At 30.7% G+C, this 18,560-nt stretch overlaps 1 protein-coding gene across 1 annotated transcript in view; it reads left to right on the forward strand.

The window, feature by feature from the left end:
• The window catches only part of NBEA (neurobeachin), a 512,054-nt gene that overhangs the window by 139,187 nt on the left and 354,307 nt on the right, over positions 1-18,560 (forward strand). Inside the window, exons 29-32 of the mRNA XM_012723168.1 lie at positions 2,447-2,554; positions 7,282-7,450; positions 8,993-9,088; positions 16,165-16,603. Of these exons, the coding sequence (XP_012578622.1) occupies positions 2,447-2,554; positions 7,282-7,450; positions 8,993-9,088; positions 16,165-16,603 (812 nt within the window). The remainder of the gene's footprint in view (positions 1-2,446; positions 2,555-7,281; positions 7,451-8,992; positions 9,089-16,164; positions 16,604-18,560) is intronic.

An 18,560-nucleotide genomic window follows, 5' to 3' on the forward strand; every position in this document is an offset into this window, starting at 1 on the left:
ACCTTCATTACCACCCCAGTTTAGTGAAGGTTCCTCTTTTAGATATTTTTCATAAAACATTGTATGCCTCTACCATTCACTATACTGGTCATTTATGTTTGATATCATCATGGTAGATTTTTGCTCAGTAAGTGAAGAAGTAAGTTAATTTTTTTACAGATTCTATAGTTCTTAATTTATAAATTAGTGCATTTAGTGTATATGCTGTTATTTGCAGTCTGTGTCCTCTTCTTTTTTTAGTCTCAGAGAAAACTTCCTAAACGTATATGATCATATACTACTTTACTGTTCATAAGTGTCCCATAGGACTCTCCATTGCTTAGAAAATAAGCACATCTGCCATATTGTTTGCAAAAATGTTGCTGGGGCATGCTTCTATTAACACATATCAGAGCATGCGTAGTACTGTGAGTACTTTATCCAAAGAGCATAAACTCGAAGATTAGGAAATCCTGACTTTGTAAACTGGTTTACAACTTAAACAAATTAAATTACTTCTTCATTAACTGAGCAAAAACTTACCATGATGATATCAAACATCAATTGACCAGTATAGTGAATAGTGGAGACATACAGGGTTTCATGAAAATATCAAGAGAAGAACCTACTCTAGATTGGGGTAGTAGTGAAGGTGTCATAAAAACATTTTGGACCTGAGAAAAATTCCTAGTCTTCTGTGACTCGGTTTTCCATTCCTTAAAATATATACAGATCTTAATTTTCAAGTTATTTGTATCAGTTTAAAAAAGGAGTAATATATTAAAGTATTCATAAATTCCTGCACATAGGAATATTCAGTTAATGCTAATTATGTCCATGAAATGGAGGAAGGAGAAAGAATAAAAGAAGATAGTGCTCTTTTTATAAATCAAACTCAACAATAATTATTAACAATGTGCCTTTGATTTTTAAATAGCTTAATATTTGCTGTTCAATATATATACATAACGAGTGAATAAATTTGTATTTTGTAAACTTTGAACCTAAAGATGTCTGCATTTTAATCAGTAAATAGTACAGATTTTTTCAGTACTGTCAAACCAAGTATAACTGTAGATTATGGGTGGTCAAGCCCAATAAAAAGGATATTTGTAATAAATTAATTGACTAATAGTACCAGAACTATGTAACTATGACCATGAGAAGTATATAAGTGATGCATATAAAGATATTTGGAGAAACATTCAGTTGGTAACAAAACAGATTTGGACAGAAATAAGTGAACCATATTGGTGGTTTTATGATGTGTTTTTGCATTTTTATGTTATACTTTGGTGAGTGAATTTTGGTGTGTCAGTACTTGTGTGATATACATAAGGTATGCATCTTCTTTGGGTCTCAGTTTTACTGTTTGTAAACAGGTACACAATACATGTTTTCTTATTTAAAGATAAAATTAGATTATGGATATAACAACACTTTGTAAAATGGTATATAAATCAAAATACTGTTAAAATGTTTTCATCTGCTATAAGGTATGTGCTTCTAATCTGTGCTACAAATAATGTGATATATTTTAATTGCTATGTGATAAATATTATTAGCCTTTTATTTAGATGATTTAGTTGAGTTTCATAGAGAAGGGCATGAAACTGGTAAATTTACGAATTATAGCAATTTTTACTACACTGTACTGCAAAGGTATCAAGTGTGTAAATTTAGGAATGTAATATAACGAGTGATGTTTCTAGAGATATAAAAGTAGGGTCATTTATTTGTAATTACAGTAACAGCAGGTTTATATGCAGGAATTATATTTGATACTTTATATGCATTATCTAATTTAATCCACACAATTCCAACATATTATGTTCATTCAATTTTTTAAAACATTTTATAAGTAAAAGACTGGATTAAATTTTAAGGAAATTGGCTCTCACTTGTTTGTTATGTGACATGTTATTTAAAATTTGTGAATTTTGTTTTTCAACTACAAAAAATATTTTGGTGATAATAACCATTAGTGTTTTTCAGGTTTAGTGTTGAGGCCATGACTGAATTTTTTGTTTTTTTAAACTTTTTGCAGGTTATAATGCACTTACATATAACGTGTGATATTATGACATATTAAAACATTTGATAGTTGATTAATGTAGTGGCACACAGACTTATTCACTACCAGTAGAGATAGTGAGACTCAGAAAATTTTAAGTTTAAAAGATACTTGAACCCAAATCTTCTAAAGTCTAAAATCAATCTTTTTTCTGCCATCATCTTGGCCGTTTGTGTCTACAGTGGTAGCTGTGCTGATAAAGAATACTAGTAAATAAAACTGACAAAAGTAGAGAACAGAAAAAGTACCTGAAAACAGAATATTGTCAGTAAATGTTATTCAGAGGAGGTAAAAAATGTGGTCAGTTTAATGTCTGCAGTAATATGAATGAATTATAATGTTGTATGTTTTTGCATTATACAATTATTTTTCATAATTCTTTATATTTTTAAGACTCCTTTAGAAAGTGTTCCAGGTAACCTATCTCCTATTAAGGATCCTGATAGACTTCTTCAGGATGTTGATATTAATCGCCTTCGTGCTGTTGTTTTTCGGGATGTGGTAAGTTATGCTTGTTTGACTTCCTGGAAAATAATCTGTGCAAAAACCTTCCAGTTTATTGTAGTCCTTCTTGTTTATCTTTTAAAACAATGTGAAATTTTGATATTTTATGTGTACTAAGGAAAGAAATAGCTTTGAGAAATTATAATGCACTTAATGTTGTATCACCTATTCTTGTTATATTAGCTCTACCTCTAGGGAACTATTTTGTTATTATAAATGTTCCTGTATTGATAAAAAGGAGTTCATTCATTAAAGTGCTGCTGGCAGTTATTTACGTTCGAGGAATGAATTTTTAAAGTAAGAGTATATATTTAAGTTAGAAAGGAATTTAAGTTAGATAGGAAATTTTATAAATTTTGAGGACTCTCATGGAACCCTCCAATTACATGATCACTTAAGATATGTAAAATTAAGATTGAGTTTTCAATAAATTATATAGAAATATACATATTGATTCACAACAGATTCAATATTTACAGTACTTTGTATCTTAATATAGTTAATATTTAGATATTAAATATTCAGATATTTTAGATCCAGTCATTATTTTAATTAATGACTTAAGCATAAAAAAATATGTTTTAAATTTGTATTTAACAATAAATGGATGAGTATTTTATACTAAACATATTTAAGTCATACAGCATAACATTGCATGGTAGGAATATCTGATAGAAAAATAATAATTTTTCTTGATACATATCAGTTATCATATATAACTTGGTAAACGGCAAACACACTAACAAAAAAGTAAACAATGACATAAAATATAAAATAAAATATTGCATAACTGTCAAGCAAAAACAATTAAAACAATTGATAAATTTTGACAAAACAAAGTTTATAACACATTGCTACCTTTGATTACCTCTAAGTTAACAGTTTTTATTTTGTCTTTTGTCCTTCTATGCTTTCAGTTTTCTTAATAACCAGTATTGCTTTTTTTTTTTAAATAAAGGGATTTTTAAAAGAATATAAATGCATGATAGTATTAAGAAAGCATGATCTATGAATACTACCATAATCTGTACTCTCATATTTGTTTAGAAGTGAAAATTATTTATGTTACAAAATTGTGTTGTGTAGAGAATGTTTTTTGGAATGAATGAATTATGCAAACATGGAGTCTATCTTTATCACCAAAAGGAACATTCAGACCTAACTTCAAATATAGAAGGGTTCTGAGTTGAAGGGGAAATTGTGTATAAATTGTTTGTAAATTCTAAAACAGGCTATTATAGTATATTACGATTTTGTTTTCTTATTTCTTTATAATAGTTGGTTAGCTTAATGTTTGTGCTTAGCTTTTTTTCCTGAAGTGAAGGAGTAAGTTATTCCCAGGTTTACCTTTCATACATGATCACTGTACTATAATTTGTGTTCATTGACTTTTATACTATGCTATTAGGCACCTAATATGTATCATCCTAAACTTCTGATTAGAGGTTAAGACAAGTTATGGCTCAGAAATATTAAGATCAAATAAGTAGAATGACCTAAAGTCAAAATCATAAATTTGATTTTTTCTAAACCTTCTTTTATTATTACCATGTTATGTAGAAGTTTTAGCCTCTACAAACCACTTGTGCCCGTTTTTATTTATTTCAAAAATTCTGAGAGCCACTTCCCCCACTTTTAAATAGCTGACATAAACCTCTATAAGAGGTTTACAGTTGTTAGTGTTTTAGTGTCCATTATAGAATTTATAGTAAGAATTATTCTTGATTTAAATTGTTATGACCTAGTAGTCATTTGTAGTTTCTTTAATTTCTAAATGAGATTGATTCTTAAGCTAAAAATAGATTTTTAGGAAAAGTATATGTACATTCATACACACACACATATATATAATATGGACTATATGTGTTCACACATACATATACAAACAGATACGCATATACATAGGCATTTATATGTTTATCTACAATCCAGATCACTAAGTGATAGAATGTCATATTGAAAACTTGGCATCAAAGGTTTTGACATCTAAAACTGTTATTTTCCTTTATCCCTCCACAGGTTTCCTAACTTTTTTTTTTTAACTCTTCAGCCCCATCATTTTCTTAGTAAGACCACAGACACGTACACTTTTAAACTTAGATATTAATCAATTTCATTGTTTTCAAGAACTTTTAAGTTTTGTTGGCACTGAACGTACATACTAGTTGTGTTGGCAGAGAGAAAATAGGATACAGCGTTAGAGACAAAATTATTGTTCTCATTTGTTTTCTATAATGAAATTGCTGATTCACACTTACATTATTGTTTTGATGATACAGAGCTTTCCATGTGGTTAGGAAACAATGTAGCATTAAATTTTTTTTGTTGTTGTTTTCAGTGTTCATAAGTAAACCAGTTTTGAAAGGAAAATTGTTAATGCTTTTCTGTTTCCCTGGAGCCTAAATTATCATAGGTCACCTGTATCCAAAATTATTTAAGCAGAAGTAATTTTATTCTTTAAAAGTTGAATTGGAAACTTTTCTAACATCCTGGTTAAAGCATTACAATTGTTGGGCCCTCCCTGGTGGCTCAGCGGGTTTTACAGCACTGAGAAGCTAAAGCCACTTCCGCATGAGTTCGATCCCCGCCTGCCCCGGAGGTGACCACATGGCGCGGCAGACCTCTCCTGACCCACCCGCTGCTCCCCTCAGCAGTGTACCTCGTGGATCTGCCTGTTCTGCTCCCCCCTCTGTCTCTGGTGAAGCCTCTCACTGCCCCTGAGCCTCTGGCCTGCACCCCAGTTCTGTATGCACATACACACAAAAAAAGCATTACAATTGTTAATGGATTTCAAAGGTAATTATATTACTAATCCAAAATTGAATTGTGGAAAGACCTATCTCTTAAGCAGAGGGGAGAAACATATTAGAGCCCATGTCTTCACAATAATAAAATACTAGGCATGTCAATTAAGTTGTACAAAAATTTAGTCACTCTCCAGATGTTTTGCACCTTATGTATACTGTGCTTTGTTTTCAAGACAATATAAATAAGCAGCAATCAGTTAAAGATCTAGATATGAAAAAACAACTATTTCTATGGCATATATAAGAATTTAGCATAACTGGACCAACTATTCACAGTATTATGTGCAGCTCTGAATCTTTGTGGTTAATGTTCATTCATTCCACACATATTTGTTGGCTTACTGAGTTTCCAGTGGTGAAAGTTAAGTGTTGTGTGATATTATGGTCTGTCTCAGCTTTAAATGTGCTTGAATTTATTCCTGCTCAGTAACTTCTGTTAATTTGATTGCACTTCATTTTCCATTGTATTAACTGTTTAAATATTTGATTTTTTTCATACATACAAATGTATTCTATTAACATTTTATCCAAAATATATTCATTTCAAATACTTCATGAGAAACTATCTCTAGAAAAGCTGTTTCCCACAGAATAGAGATATTAAATACCTAATATTTCAGAACAGATTTAATTGTTTGGCTATTTTCTCTATTACCTGTACTAATTCAGTTTCATAGTATTGAATTATCATTAAGTATTCTCTTGCTTGCTTTTATAAGCTATACTTATACATCCTAAATCTTGTTTACATGAAATGAATAATAAAATAAAGTGCCTTTTAATAAACTTACTAGAGATTAATAAATAGTTGTTTTCCTTATGTATTTCATGGTGTTTTTCCTCTTCTGTATATGGACCACAGTAATTACTTGCAGTTTTGATTCAAAATATCATTTCTATCTAGCTTTTAAAAATGAATTACATTTGCTTCTTCAGATGTAGTCTGATTTGAAGTGGTTTCAGTGGCCATATACTTTTGCTTCTTAATAGTATTTGACTGTATTATTTAAGTTTTTTGTAAGGAACTTTCAAAGTTACATGAAACCCTGTATATTTTTGGAAATGAATTTATTATGAAGATTTCCTTCCCTATTAGGCTGCAATCTGCCTACTAAAACTATTCTTGATTTTTAAAACTATTATCTTTCTTAACTTACCTCATCTACCAACCTAGTCTTTTGGGGAAATTCCATTTTGTCACCGAGGTTTTGAAATTAAGAACCTCAAATATTGGCAGTGGTATAGAAGTCATTTTTTTCCGTAGCAGAATAGTGGTGCTGTTAGCTCTTAGCCTATTTTGCATTTAAAGATTGCATTAGCTTTTATTTAAGCTGCCATATCCTACTTCCAACTTGCATTGTATTTGTATAAAATTCATGCTTGATGTTCCTCTGTTTTGTAAAACTCCCATGTGCTTTAACTCAGGTTGTTTCTTTTTGCTCAGGTATTAGTATATTAGAATAGTTAGAATAGCATATTTGTTCCAGTCATAACATTTTTCTTTTTCTTTTTTTTTTTTTTTGGTAAAATTGGAAACTCTTGACTTTCTAATTATACATTAAACAATTCCTTTCAATCTTGTGCCATCTTTATATTTTATCAATATATGAACTAACTGTGGAAGTAGTGATAATGGGCATGAGGACACAAATAAAAATTTGTGGTATTCAACATAATTTCAATATTCTTGTTACTTGAAGTTACATCTCAACCTGTAACTTAGATGTTTCTGGAATTATGTATCATTTAAAATGATAGCTATTAAATAATAATATATACTTAGCAAGTTTTAATAAGTATGAAGTGTCACATTTTGCCTCCATAAGTAAATTGAATTTTGTAGGAATAGTTTCTTATATTCTTAGAACTTACACTTTAAAATTTTTGAGTGTCAAATTTTCTTTTCATTTTACACAGGATGATAGCAAACAGGCACAGTTCTTAGCTCTGGCTGTTGTTTACTTCATTTCGGTTCTGATGGTTTCCAAGTATCGCGACATATTAGAACCCCAACGAGAAACTGTAAGAACTGGAAGCCAGCCAGGTAGAAACATCAGACAAGAAATAAATTCGCCAACAAGTACAGGTACTTAATATTTTTAATTTAAGATGTTAGTATTCATTTCCTTTCTATTTCACTTTTATACCCACATTTAAACAGGTCATATTTATAATCACTTTATATCTTTATAAATTGGTGATAAATGTCAGTTTATTTTCTTTAATTCTACAAAATATATGGATAGTTCCATAATATTTGCTATATTATCATGTAATCACTGCAATTTTTATTATAATATTTTTCATTCATTCATTTCTCAATACAAATCATTTATATTATTACTTAGTATGTAGATAACTGACATTTTAAGTGCACTTGATTTTTTTTTTTAATAACATTGGTTTTACAATGCTACATGACTTAGGGGCTTAGGTCACATTTGGAAAAAAAAAAATTTTTGAGACTTGTTTTTAACTTTTAAAATTGTTAAAGTAGGAGATCCTTATGGAGTAGTTGAGGACCAAGAATAAGCCCAAATATAAATCTTTATAATCAAAGTTAAAGAAAATTTTATTCTCCTTCTTTCCTGCCTGCCCACCTGACTCCATACTCTTCTCCCTCCCTTCCTAGTTTTTTCTTTCTCAATGGTTATTTTAGTATTTAAATACTCCAACAGAGATTATAGAAAGCAAACATTCATTCTAGACTTTATAACAAATTTTTCTTAAAATCAAAGACTTGTAGAAAGTTAGTATTATAGACAATCATTTAAAATCACATTCTTCCCAATCTGCAGAAGATACTCTTGTTGCAGATGATTCTTGCATTAATAAGCATTGTCAGCTCTGCTTAAAAAGAACAAACAAGTTTCCTGATAACTAATATTTTGATATAGTGGAGTGACTTCTATCTATTGTATTTACTGCCAGGTGTTGATATCAAGGTTATTTGTTGTTTGCCCTTGGTAGCCTTGTGGATATTTGATATATCACAGGATTTGTAATTGAAATGACCTTTTATAAATAAAAAACAAATGATTTATCAAATACATTAATATTTAAAAAAGTGAATGAAAATTAGTGGTCAAATCTCTGCATCTAGTTTTCCACAAACATATCACATTTCATTTACTTTTTATTATTCTTATGGAACTATGGATTATGCTATAGTACTTTACTGTTGCTTGCTTCATTTACTATTATCACATAAATATGGTGTTATTTAATTATTGTATGATTTTACTTTCAACTTTATTCCTCCTGCTACTTTAGCTTCTTTTGATCACATAAAACTCTTAAGACTTTATTTACCATATTCAGTGTTCTCTTCATTTAATGTATTCATGTTTGTCACATATGTTTAAAATGAGAAGTATTATAGTAAACCTTCCAGTGTGATTTTCTTGTGTGTTTTTATGTCTTTGTGTATACTGTTAAAATTACTGCCCTTAACCAAGTATATTATTTCCTTTCTCTTAATATATAATGTCTTAACTTTCTTCAGAGATGCAATCTTTATTGTTTACTGTTTACATGTTACAGTAATATATATTTGTCATGAATCTTCAGTGGATCATGCAGATTGTTACATGCTGGCTCAAATCTGATTCCATGATTTTCTCCACAGTTGTGGTCATACCATCTATCCCTCATCCAAGTTTGAACCATGGATTCCTTGCCAAGTTAATTCCTGAGCAGAGCTTTGCCCACTCATTTTACAAAGGTAATATTGACCTTATCTCCTGACCTGCTTGGGTATTTTTATTTCAACCATTGTTCCACAATATCCATAATATAATTGTTTATAACAAGTATACACCTCAGGTTTCATGGAGATACACATTGTATATATACCTGCTGTTGAAAACAAAATATATCCCTTATGTTTGTATTACACTTCTTTAAGTATCATCTGGCAACCAGGGCTCCCTAAGCATATGTATAATGACATATGCACATGGTAACATTCACTGGAAATTGTAGCAGAGGCAAAACTTGGTAGTGGGACTAAACTATTCCTGAGATAAAGGCTACTCCAGACTCTCAAAAAAGATTTAATAAATATCCTTGAAAACATCAACCTTACCTATAAGTTACTTAGCTTTATGTCAGAACAAAATTCCTACTCTCTATAAAATAATAAAATGACTAAGTAAGGTTAATTATTAATAAAACTATTAGTCATGCAAAGAAGTAGGAAGCTGTAAAAAGCAGTAAAGAGGGAAAAAGTCAATAGAAACAAAATCATAAAGGACCGAGATGATGGAATTATCAGACAAGGCCATTAAGACAGCTATGGTAAGTATGTTCAAGTTCGTTTTAAATTTAAAGGAAAAATTAACACGATGATGAAAAGGGAATAATTTAAAAGAAAAAAATTAGATGTTTTAGAGATGAAAAATAAAATAGCTAAAACCATGTCTCTGGCTAAAATAACATGTAATAACTAGTATTATCACATGCACATTTCTCTAATTGCCATCTCTTTCTCCCCCCAACCCTCACAACCATCACTGATTTTCCTGTGTACACATACCACATAATTCCTGAGGCAGTGACTACAATGGACTTTACTTCTGGTGTTAGGTTATATTGCACCTACAATTGCTATTAAGAAAAAAATGGTTATTTAGATAACCCTGCTCTAATCACCTGGGCCCTTTGAAGGCAGATGGTATTCTCTAAATGGTTTAAACAGAAATTTGAGGAACCCAGTGTGTAAGAGGTATTTGACATGAAGGAGGTTCCTCGTTGCTGATTCAGAATTGAGACAGAGACCTAAGACCATCTTATAGATGATAACTCCATGTGGGCTGCAGCTAGAAAGAAGGTGGGAGACTTTAGTCCACAACAGCAGGGAACTGAATTCTGCCAGAAACTGGGGTGAGTTTGGATCTGGCTTTTAAACTGTACCAAAGAGTATTATATTAGTGTTTTATTTCTGCTATAACACATTACAGACTTACAGGCCTAAAACAGGACTAATCTGTTATCTTCCAGTTCCATAGATTAGTTTTCCCTGGGCAAAAATCAAGACTCAGCAAGTCTGCTTTCCTTTCAATATGTGCTCAAAGCAAACTTATTTTGCCTTTTCTAACTTTTAGAAGCCACTCACATTCCTTGGACTATGGTCATTTTTCTGCATCTCTGAAAGTAGAAACAAACAGTGCATTTAGTTTATTCTGGTGTAGTCACTTCATCTGAGCACTGCTAGTAAAAAGATTTTACTTCTAAGGATTCATGAGTCCATATGAACATTACAGAATAATCTCTCCTTTACATTTAATGTCCTTTTACATTTAATGTCCCCATTGCCATGTAAAAGATTGTCAGAAAAGGACAGATTGGAGGATGCATTGAAAGGAACTAGCTACACCATTTGGAGACAGTTGCTTTCTAGATTAATGCTGTTGCTTAGGACTAATATTAGTGACAGTGAAGATTATAGAGGCAAATGGATTAGAAACATATGTGGAGACAAAGGTACAATTGCTAGGATGTGGTAATGCACTGAATATGGGGCAAGAGGTCTATATAGTTTCCTAATTCAACACTTCACTATGTAATCTAAGGTACTAAAAGGGTAAAATAGCCATTTAACAAAGTGAACAAGTAGGATTGAAAAATACTAAGATAGGGCCCTCCCTGGTGGTGCAGTGGGTTAAAGCACAGCACTGAGACTTTAAAGCCACTTCCGCATGAGCTCGATCCCCATCCCCGGAGAAGATCCACATGGTGAGCCAGACCTCTCCTGACCCGCCCGCTGCTCCCCTCAGCAGTGCACTTTGTCGATCAGCCTGTTCTGCTCCCCACTCTGTCTCTGGTGAATCCTTTCAACCTCTACATCCTTTCAACCTCTGGCCTGTACTCCAGTTCCATATGAATAAATAAATAAGTCTTAAAAAAAAAAGATACTAAGATACATTAATTTTTAGATGTTGGCAAAAATTGTTTACAGCAAGAACATTATGGGTAATAGTCTTACAAGTTTGTTAATCCTCACAGAATATTTAAGATAGACTTTTTTTTTTTAACATGCAATTCAAAGTAGAAAAGATTTATCCAAGATAATATTGGAAACTAGTTAAGTTGTAGAGTCAGAATGGGTATGTTGAAGAAATTGAATTAAATTACCATGATTGTAACATTGCATTCAGAAAATATGGGAAAATATACAAAATAATTTGAGTGCTGGAAGTGTAAGAAAAAGTGTGAATAAGAGTTTGCTGTTTAGGATAGGAGATAAACTGTTCTGCAAGTTGAAGAGGGCAGAGTTATAATCTTTAACTCTATTCATGTATGTATAGCTATAGTGCATAGCTTTAATGTGTGTACTATTATTATGTCCATTTTATATATCCAAAAGTGAGGTTGAGAAAAATTAAATGAATCATTCAGTATTACAGTGCTAATATATGATGAATAAAGACTTGCTTGAAAATCCTGTCTAATTTCAAAACCTGAACTCTTAAATATCCACACCATCTACAAATTATGGTTTAACTAATTTATATCTAACAGGGCTTTACCTTTGAAAAAGCAAATAATCACTTAATACAGTTTTCAGTCTTGTATTAGCAAGGAGCTGTATGTTCCTTTCATGCTATTTTTTATTTAGATAGTTTGGAAAGTGTCAATATGGATAATTTAATAAGTAAGACATATTGAAACACTTTATAAATCACTACAAAATAAGAGTTTCTGAGGGAGGAGCATGATAAATGAGGTGAGTATGTGGATATCATGCCATTTGTTTAGCTTACCCCCATATTTATCCTGAAATATATTAGATGAACCCTTTAGGTTCAATGAAAAACAGTGAGAAAAAGAGGCATCTGGCATCCAACTGCCTGTTTCTCACATTTAAGATCACTCAGGCAAGTAAATTTTTCTGTACTGTGTCATGCCTGTTGCTACAGGAACTGATGAGAACTATTGAAAAGTTACAAGACTAGTGTCAGTGCTATAACCTGCACAGATGCAATAGTTTATACTCTCCGCTCATGCTGAACTTCCTATTGAAGTCCGTAGGGTTAAATCCTCAAAGTACTTTAGTACTACAAAAAAAAACCTTCTGGAAACTTACGTTATCTAAGCTGAATTTTATACTTTCCAAATATTAAAATATTTATAAAATAATTCATTATGGAAAATCAGTGTAGGTGTTTTTCATGACTAATGTCTTTTTCTAATAGTACTTACTATTATAAAGATTACCACTGGTGTTTTTCTTTTACTCCTATGTAACATTATCATAAAGTATGCTTCATAAAGGTAATTTATTTGAGTACAATTCTTACTGAAATATCCAAATTACCTCCCATAATAATATGGAAAGATTTCTTTTGGAATCATTCTTTCATCAAGTGTTATAAAAGTAAAATTAAGCAGCTCTTCTCCACCTATGAGTATACAGTGTGTGTCTCTTTTTTCCTTTTCCTAGTAAGCCTATCTATAAATATCAACTAAAAAGATAAACTTAAGATTTTTATTATTGCATTAATACTTTGAAGAGCCATTGAGACTATTCTAAAATTTAATTTTTTTTTATAAATTTTTTTTAAAGATTTATTTATTCGTGCATACAGAACTGGGGTACAGGCCAGAGGCTCGGGGCGGTGAGAGGCTTCACCAGAGACAGAGTGGGGAGCAGAACAGGCAGATCGACGAACTGCTGAGGGGAGCAGCGGGCGGGTCAGGAGAGGTCTGCCACGCCATGTGGTCACCTCCGGGGCAGACGGGAGTCGAACTCATGCCGAAGCAGCTTTAGATTCTCAGTGCTGTGCTTTAACCCGCTGCGCCACCAGGGAGGGCCTCTAAAATTTAATTTTAATAATCATTAAATTGTGCCTGGTAATTGAAAGATAACCATTATATTGGAGTTCCAAGTGTCTATTTAATGAGACGGAACTTTTGATTGTCCATTGAGAGTTACTTGAACAGAAAGTGAAAAATTATACATATTCAATGAGAGAATCTTATTATATGGTAGCTTGTAGTACACTAAATCAAAAATTTTATTTTCTTAACTACTTTGCCAGCAGGATGCTATTACATACTAGTATAACTTGACATTTATGTTTTTCATGCGATGCAATAAAAAACACACTATAAAGATACTGAGATATCACATTAGGGTAAAGCTAAAAATCTGGTCCACATATACAAATCAGCTAACTTCAGATTAAATGATAAATTTCATCTCTGTTTATGTGCCTTTTAATAATTCAACTCTGTAATAAAAGCTAACCCAGGCTAGTATCCATCACGTAGCTTTTTTGTTGTTAGAGTTCTTTCTTTGTTTATCTCTGTCATAAAATTGCCAATACTGAGATTTAATTATTTCCTGATATTAATGCCATAGTTATTTTCTTTCCCAAAAATATATGATCTCTCTATGCAAACATGCCTTAAAATAAATTAGATGCTATTTTATCTATCTCTAACAGTGTAAAGAACTGTTTTATTATTTTATCTATTTGCTATCCCTAAGTTATTTCAAGTTTCAGAGTTTCAATTGTTATTTCAGATTGAATAATCTCAAAATACAAGGCTATGATTGTTTTAAGTTATAGATATCGATGTATGATAGATCCTGTGGGCTCGCAATTAAAATTCTAATTATTTTCCTAAGCAAATATGTCATCCTTTTATTTCCTCTTCAGTTTGTGGAATATCATTAATTTTTTATCTTAATCTAGATTTCGAGAAGCATCTCAATATATATTCCCTTTCATCTTACTTCTAGTTTATTGTTCTAATTAGAGTCTTCTCACAAGTCTTCTTTTACAAGGTTTTATAAAAATATATATATATATATATATAAAATAATCCTATGCTTAGTACCTCTTTCTTCCTTTTGTGCTTTGTCAGGGATTATTGAAATTATCTGTCTTTTCAATACTTTGATGCAGCTATCTTAAATTTTAATCTTGAAAACAGAAAAGATACCTATCCTATTTTTATTTGTTCCCAATGTTTGAATGTTATTATGGTGTTCTACAGTCTTTTCTTGTTTCAAGTATAACATTCTTACAAAAGTAAAGATACATTTATGAAGTAAATTTTAACTGGATTGTGAGAAAATGTATATTTTCATCAGTCAAAATTCTGAATTTGAGATTGAATAATACGTAGTTATTTCTAAATCAATTTATAAATTTAATATAATTTGAAAAGGATAATTAAATGAAATATATTTTATTTTGTTCAAAATCTTAACAAAATCACATTGAAATTAACCTGGTAAAATTAATAAATCCACATCCTCAGTAAATTTGAATGCCATAAATTAATCTATGCTTAAGAAATAAAAAATACTGCTTGAGAGTCAAGGATTTGAGCCCTGTATCTGAAAAAATCCTTTCATAGTGTATTTCATATTTAACTCTTTATTATGTGTATAGAACTTTGAACTAGTTATGAGCCCACCAGCAATAGTGTCATCAAAACAACATTGCTCTGTGTTTTCATGGATATTTGACTAAAGCTTTTGTGAGCTGTCTTGCTGAAATCAAGATAATATTTTTCCAACTGGAGCAGTCTTCTGAATCCCTGTCTTTATTAATAAGTTTCAAAACAAAGAAATAGATAACAACAACAAAGCTACAGACAGTTTTATAAAACTTACAGATGTTCACAGTGATGGATGTATTGATTGCAGTGATAACCAGTGTACACAGGTGTCAAAATTACCCAGATTATATATATATATATATATATATATATGTGTGTGTGTGTATATATGTATATGTATATGTATATGTATGTATGTATTTTCTGTACTTATATTATTTAGTAAAAGTATACAACTATAATAAGATAAGAACTTAACATTTATTTTGAAAAGATCTTAGAATTGCATTTGATCTGCTCATCTTGGTTTATAACGGATAAATCTTAGCATAAAAATTAATACAAGTAACAAATGTTTATTAACTATCTGCTTTATATAGGAACTGCATGTAAGTTTCTTTGACATGAGTCCTTAAGTTAATAACTATTACTGCTGTTTATTCTTGGATTAGAAAAAAATTCTTAAGCTCATTTAAAATCTGTGGAGATCATTATACTAACATGAGATTTGATAGCAATTTATCATTTTAGAGTTGTTTTTTCTTTTATTTATTTTGAATTGATTATAGTGTATGAGTATTTTGTACCTATATACATGCTTTTGATTCAATTTTAAGAAACAGACATATTTTCATAAAACATGAAAATGAGTATTCTAAAATAGGGTGGCTAAACAAGTGAAGAACATTATAGAAGTATTATTCTCACCGAATCATATAATAATTTTTGCACTTAATTCTTGTAAACTGTTTGTATTATATACCTCATATTCTAAAATATATTTTCAGATAGTTAAAAAATATAAATAACCAATTATTAGTTATTGAGATACCAAAAAAAGGCATGAAATGCCTCCCTATCTTTAAGAAAAATATTAGAGAAATATTACAAGGATTTCTCTTGCATGATTGGTAACTAACAATGAAAGGCTAAAAGGGGAACTTCATATAATTATTGTTAAGCTTGGGAAATTGTCATAAACACTATTCTCCATGTTTTTAAAGTCCTCAGTTTTAAAATGTCAGCTTATTTCTATAAACGAAATAGGGCTCCCTTGATGCCTACTGAAAAAATTGGATGAGTTTTATTGTTATGCAATCTATATCAGATTTTTTTTTCCTGAAGGTTTTATTTTCTTTGCTGTGTTATGTAAGAATATTTCATTAATAATACTTGGTAGTCACTTGTGAAGCTTTTTGTTTAAACTGGTTTCTTTCATTATAGAAACACCTGCTGCATTTCCAGATACTGTAAAAGAAAAAGAAGCACCAACGCCTGGTGAAGAAATTCAGCTAGAAAGTTCCATTCCTCATACAGATTCAGGAATTGGAGAAGAGCAAGTGGCTAACATCCTAAATGGGGCAGAGTTAGAGACTAGCGCAGGCCCTGATGCTATGAGTGAACTGTTATCCACTTTGTCATCGGAAGTGAAAAAATCTCAGGAAAGCTTAACTGAACACCCCACTGAAATATTGAAACCTGCACCATCCATATCTAGCATTAGTCAAACCAAAGGCATCAATGTAAAGGAAATATTGAAAAGTCTTGTAGCTGCCCCTGTTGAAATTGCAGAGTGCGGCCCTGAACCTATCCCATACCCAGATCCAGCTTTGAAGAGAGAAGCGCAAGCGATTCTTCCTATGCAGTTTCATTCCTTTGACAGGTAGGTGCTGAGCTTATTATTCATAGTGTTTTATACAAAGAAGAGAGATGAGTCTGTTCATTTAAAAATAGAAAAATATTATTAAAAATTATATTTATTGATGTAAATTCCTATTGTGAAGAACCCCAGAGTGAAAGCCAACTTGATTGATCTCATAAGACCAAAAAAAGGGTTTTAATAAGATATGGAAGATAACACATTTAATTGGAAATAGTGAAACCCAAATTCTGACTGTAATCTATCATAAAGTGGCAATAGTACATAAGGAAGTCAAATTTGAATTTTAAATGAAAGTATACGGAAATAATTTCAATTGTTTTGATTAGCTCTCCTATGGATTTTCAGTATTAATATAAAAATGATAGTATTTGAAAGTAAATGTAGCTAAAAACCATTTTAGATTTCTAACTGATTTGTCTCAATGCCATATAGCCACATTTAAATGTTAAATCCCATAAAGAATTTTGAGTTGCAGGCAATTATTTTTGGTCCTATAAACATGTCGTAAAAAACCAGCACAGAAATATAATACAGTTTTTAGAACCAAAAAAAGTCTTTAAATAGTCTATTTAAAAATATGTAACATTACAAAATGTTTTAGTATACTTACTAATGATTATTAACAGTGCTACTTAGACACTGGGATTGATACAAATCAGATAGTTTATATGTTAACTTATTAGTTGGATATGTTTTCCCTCTGAATTATATCTTTACTGATGGTTAAGACACTTTACCTACAAAATATTTTTTATGTCTATCTGTGAGATGATTGATAAGAAATAGTTTTTTGTTTTAGAGAAAAAGTTTCAAGTTAAGAAATCAATGTTGCTGATATTGGAAAACAAAAAAATAGAGTCGAATGTACTATCTTCTTTCGTATTAATTGCTTTCTCTGAAATTGCCAAACTCCTTTCCTAAATTAAGGAAAACTTTTTTTTTAGTGTTAAGGGTTAAGTGTAAGGTGTTTTAATCCTTTCATTTAGGATAAATTATCTTTTTCTGTATGCAAAGATAATTCAAACTATGCCTGTAAACATTTTAACCACTCTCTTATAGATTTTCCCGTAGAATCTATTGTGAAATCTGTTAGTCATTAGGTAGCACATAAGGATTAACTTTGTTTTCTAGGAACTTACATAGACAAGATAAAATGTTTGTAAATATTTCTAATAAAATAAAATTATTTTCAAGAGAGTTTAAAAAACTTGAAAAAAGGATCTATACAATATAGGATTTTAAAAAATAATTTATGTTAATATTACTTTGGGATGTTCATTTGTGTAGTAACTTGAGTATTCCTTGTGCCATTTCATATTGATGAACTTTATTTTATATCTTTGGTTTATGTTCCTAGATTACATATATACTTGTGTTTACTAATGTATATAAGCACTTGCATGTAAGTATCTGTAATTACATTTCTATAAATAAATGTTGCAGTAATTTAATTTAGGGTCATAACATGTGTTCCATTTAATTTTAAATTGTATTTAAACTTTGTTAAAATACAAAAGATTAAGTACATAGGATTATTGAAATTTGCATAGGAAATCAAATGAAATGAAGAGTAAGTAAAATATTTTAAATTTGTTTTTGGAGCAAATTTTCCATCAAAACTTAAAGCAATCACCTTAGTGCCAATATCTTAGCTATTCAAAATGCACTATGCTTTTGCAAATTCTGCTATAAAAAGGATAGAACTTTCTATTTGCTCCTGGTAGCATTTGTGCAAAATGCAGTTGGGAGTGTAATCATTATTCTAAATTGTGTAAGTAGAAATGAAATTGAGGCACACAAAGCATATTTCAATTCCTTTTTAGGAAAGGGCCTCTAGTGTAATTAATATATGCAGTAGCTCAAGTACTATCAAATGTAAATGATGAGGTGATATTGATGAAAGGAGGGGATTGAGGTCTCAGGGGGCGCTGATGACGGATTGAACAGAAGCGGCCTT

Source organism: Condylura cristata, unplaced genomic scaffold (genome assembly GCF_000260355.1).
Source record: "Condylura cristata isolate star-nosed mole 26May11 unplaced genomic scaffold, ConCri1.0 scaffold00010, whole genome shotgun sequence".
Lineage (NCBI taxonomy): Eukaryota > Metazoa > Chordata > Mammalia > Eulipotyphla > Talpidae > Condylura > Condylura cristata.